This window comes from Curcuma longa, unplaced genomic scaffold, assembly GCF_044706935.1.
Source record: "Curcuma longa cultivar G26 ecotype Majalengka, Jawa Barat unplaced genomic scaffold, ITB_CL_G26_1.1 contig_22222, whole genome shotgun sequence".
NCBI classification, from domain to species: Eukaryota; Viridiplantae; Streptophyta; class Magnoliopsida; order Zingiberales; family Zingiberaceae; genus Curcuma; species Curcuma longa.
This window is the reverse complement of record NW_027431845.1, coordinates 1-4197: the sequence shown is the minus strand read 5'-3', so window position 1 is coordinate 4197 and position 4197 is coordinate 1. Positions and strand designations below refer to the sequence as shown.

The 4197-nt window shown below is 37.4% G+C and overlaps 1 protein-coding gene across 1 annotated transcript; it reads left to right on the top strand.

The window, feature by feature from the left end:
• Positions 1 to 2453: 2453 nt before the first annotated feature.
• On the top strand, positions 2454 to 3966 carry LOC141817856 (serine/threonine-protein kinase BSK2-like). The gene is made up of 2 exons (XM_074705481.1): positions 2454 to 2563; positions 3422 to 3966. The coding sequence occupies exons 1-2, from the start codon at positions 2486 to 2488 to the stop codon at positions 3671 to 3673; spliced, it is 330 nt and encodes a 109-aa protein (XP_074561582.1). The 5' UTR covers positions 2454 to 2485; the 3' UTR covers positions 3674 to 3966.
• The last annotated feature ends 231 nt before the right edge of the window (positions 3967 to 4197 follow it).

Sequence of the window (4197 nt, the reverse complement as noted above, 5' to 3'; positions counted from 1 at the left end):
GTTTAAGTCAAGTGCTGGCCATTCAACACTGTCACCTGCTTATGAGAAGGAATTTAGCCAGACATTGGATGCTGCATCTTTTTGGACACGCCCTCCTGATTTGCACTGACCATCTCAACCTTGGACCTAGGGGAACAACTCATTAACATACAACAAAAGTGGGTAAGTAAACTAATGGTTTTTGAGTTCTCTATTGAGTACAGAACTAGGAAACACAGCATGGTGATTGATGCTTTGTCATGACACATGATGGGATTCTACCGACACTACACTAGCTGCGACTTCTTAGCCGACCGTGGATATCTTTGAAACAATTTGTTGTGAGGTGCAAACTAACATCATATGCATTAGATGGTATACCACACTGCATCTGCCACTCTTCACAGGCCATGGAGCTTCGAGGACAGACTTTATTCTTTCACCATAAGGTGTACTTATCCCTCTCCTCTTTCATTGTCAAATGGGTCACTGGAGGTGTTCATGAACCAAGGCCATGAAGGATATCAGAAGACTATATCATGTTCACAGCAATTTCTGTTGGTGGAGAGATGCCTAAGAGTTCATGCAACATTTCCACACATGCCAGCGACAAAATTAGTTCCACTTGATCCGGCTGGTCTCTTGCAGCCACTTGTCCAGTACAAATCTGGGTAGATATCTCGGATTTCATTGAGGGCCTCTGAAATTCCAGGGCAAATTGGTAATCTTGGTCAATGTAGATCTATTCTCTTAATACCCCTTTTTTTCTCCATCACACATGCACTGAAGTTTGATGATTTGAATATTTTCAAGCTTAATGATTTTCCTGAATCTAGTATGAGAGTGACCCTACATTCATAAGCGATTTTATGCTGAGCTTTTTAAATCATGTGACACTCAACTCAAATACAGTTTGGCTTATCACCCTCAAATGGATACCAAATCGAAGCCATAGATTGTTGCATTGCCATGTATCTTTGCTGCTTTGTCAACTACAAATAAATGGTTCAGATTAAGTGGTTTCCTTACATCAGTTCTGCTACAATAGGGATATCATACTAGGCTGCAAATCACTCCTTTCAAGGTGGTCAACTGTCAGAAATCTCCTCAAGCGGGCACCACACATGCCTTTAGACCATTGAACAAAAATTGCTGCAACAGGATGAAACCCTTCAAGTTATTTGCCAGCATCTTGAACAAGCCTAGGTCAAGGCATATGCATGATAAAAAAATATATCACGATGTCCTGTACCAAGTGGATGCTTGGGTGCTTCTACTGTTGCAGCCAGTTTGTCAGCTTCCTTGTGCAAAGACACAAAATTATGGCACTTCAATATTATGGTAAATTCAAAATACTCCAATAAATTGGCAAAGTTATGAATAAGAACCATCGGCATTGACTAAGATCCACCCAGTCTTAGATGTATCCTGTTTAAAACCCTTGGACAGCTACAGGGGTGCAGTAGAGCTGCCACTTACCCAATGGTTGGCCAGACTTTCAACCAAAGGCAATCTTAGACTCCAAGTGATATGGCAGCAACTGCTGTGGTGAAAACCATTGACGATATGACACTCAAGGTTTACACAAGGTCTCATGGCAGGTGGTGTTGCCAACAGGATAGACCACCTAAGAGGGAGGAGATATAGCTGAACAAGATCGGGAAGGATAATCATCAATTATCTGCAATTTTTTAGAAAAAGTTTCAAAGTAGCTTTAACTAGGTTTTAGATTAGCTGTTCTTTGTAATTTGAAAGAGGTTTCAAATTTCTTTGACTAAGCAATGTATTGTGCTTTAGATTAGTTTCAAATTAGCTTTAACTAGGTTTTAGATAAACTTTTCTTTGTAATTTTTAGGAGGTTGCTGATTGCTTTGACCAAGCAACGAATTGTACTGAAGATTAGTTTTGACTCAATAATTTTAGAAAGTAATGGGTAATTTTGTTATTTTGTCATTGTCTAGTTAGGACCAGTGGTGCTGATGCTTCACTAAATATAATATTTTGTTTATGTGTGAATTCTAGCTTGTGGAAATGAAAAATATTAATGCTTTGTTCTCCAAATTTATATCTTCTGCTCTATTTGTGTTCTCTGTTCTGTTAACAAGGTGCTGCCCCTTTAGTATAGGTTGAATGAATAAGGCCATGAAAGCAAGGACTAGACATGATAATATTTTTCAATGAACATTATTACGAGGGTGTTTTTCAATTGAAATAATGGTAGTGGGTTATTACTATTGTTCCTTCAAGTGACCTACGACATATCATGCACTTGCTATGGAAAACTTTTGAACTTTCTGCAACAGGATAATATTTTCAATGAACATCATTGGAATGACCATTTTTAATCGGAAAAATGCTAACGGGTCATAGAATTACTTTCCCTACCTTTTGTTTGTGGTAATACTTGGAATTTGATTATAAAGTCTTGAAAATCTCACAATTCGCATGTTTGTGGACTTTGTTGTAAAAGCTTTCCTTCCAAGAATGGACACAACAAGTGCAAGAGATGCTGAACACGAAGAAATTTGGTGACATTGCATTCAGAGACAAGGACTTCAAGAATGCTATTGAATACTACTCCAAGGTATGATTCAATATCAACTTATGTATATTTGTTGCCACAAGCTGCGTCTTGACATTACGCCTCCTTTTGGTTGAAGGAAACACTTCAATAGTATACTATGATCGTAAAATGGTTCTTAGAACCCTTCAGTTTACTTCTTAGTCTCAGATAGTGTAGTAAGTATTGTTATCATAATCTTTTGTAGGGGTTATTGAAACAGTTGACAATATGAAGACTTGATATGCTTCCTACTTGTATTATCTCTTTAGATCATATTATGTTCAATAACATATCTATTTGCTTCCCCACAAACCTAACTCATTTCAGGTTAGTGGGTTTATAATTATAAGCTTCTGCTGCTATTTGCTTATAGATTTTTTTCTGGAAAGAAAATAACAACTAATTTATTTGCCAATAACATTAATTATATGCTGAAAACACAAGTAACAACAGGAATAAATGAAATTAGCTTTTAGTAAATGTTGGGAAATTGCAGCATGTGAAGGACAACTCATATCTTTAAAGTCTTCGACATTCTAGCAGTCAGGTAATAACAATATGCCTTAAATGACCATCACTACAGTCTGGCTACTAGAAGCTTTGATAAAAAATATGGTAAATAAAAAAGAAGACCTGTTCTGTATTCTTAGCTCCATTTGCATTCCTTGTTTCCAGTGTTAACCAGTCTTAACCCTGCCAACGAATTCAATTTTCCCTTGCATGTTTAAGTGTTAACTAGGCGTTTACTAGTTTCATGGTAAATCTATTTTGTGCATGGTTTCTAATCAATGGTATCTTTCCCATTTCTCAAGCCATATGATGTGTTGCTTACACAGCGAAAATGATATCATTTCCCCTCTTTTTTTCCTTATAATTCAGTTGGTGGCAATGATGTCAATTCCTTCTGCGACCGTCTTTGCAAGGCGGAGCCTGTCATACTTGATGAACGGACAGCCAGAGCTGGCCCTACGTGATGCTATGCAAGCTCAGGTGTGCATGACCGAATGGCCAACAGCCTTCTACTTGCAAGCACTTGCTCTCTCAAAGCTTGGAATGGAAACTGATGCGCAGGACATGCTTAACGATGGAGCTGCCTTCGAAGCGAAGAAGCAGAACAGCTGGCGTGGCTAGGAAGCTTTGGTGTGGGTTTCAGCATCTTCAAATCCAAACTATTTTATGTTTCTTCTACCAGTATCAAGCATTCTCTTGGGTATCAATAGCCAACTACTGGCATACGAAATCCATTATTAGGTATTGATAATTTGTTGAGAATGAATTTAGTATCTTTAGGTTATTAATTATTGGCCCTGTAAAACAAAATGGGCAATGTTGCTGTCTAGTTCGCGAAATGTTAACTTGTATTAGGATCTGTGCTTCTATTTGATAAAGATGCAATATGCCTTTCGATGTAATTGATACGGAGATAGAATGATTTATCAGGAAAACTAACAAATAACTAAGCGCCGTTTATGTTCAGATTTGCAAGTCATGCATTCAATATTGTTGATTATTATAAATTTGCCAACTTTACCTATAAGAAAAATATAGGAGAGAAGGAATCAAGATTATTCTTCTTACTGACTTGTATTACGAGTTTAGAGATCAATGGAATGTAGTGTTCTTTTATTCACAGAATAAATATCCATGCTTGTAGA

Excerpts from the sequence above, each read along its gene's own strand:
- LOC141817856 (XM_074705481.1), top strand. The coding sequence starts at position 2,486 with ATGCTGAACACGAAGAAATTTGGTGACATTGCATTCAGAGACAAGGAC. Across the intron at positions 2,564-3,421 it reads CTATTGAATACTACTCCAAG|TTGGTGGCAATGATGTCAAT; the intron begins GTATGATTCAAT and ends CTTATAATTCAG.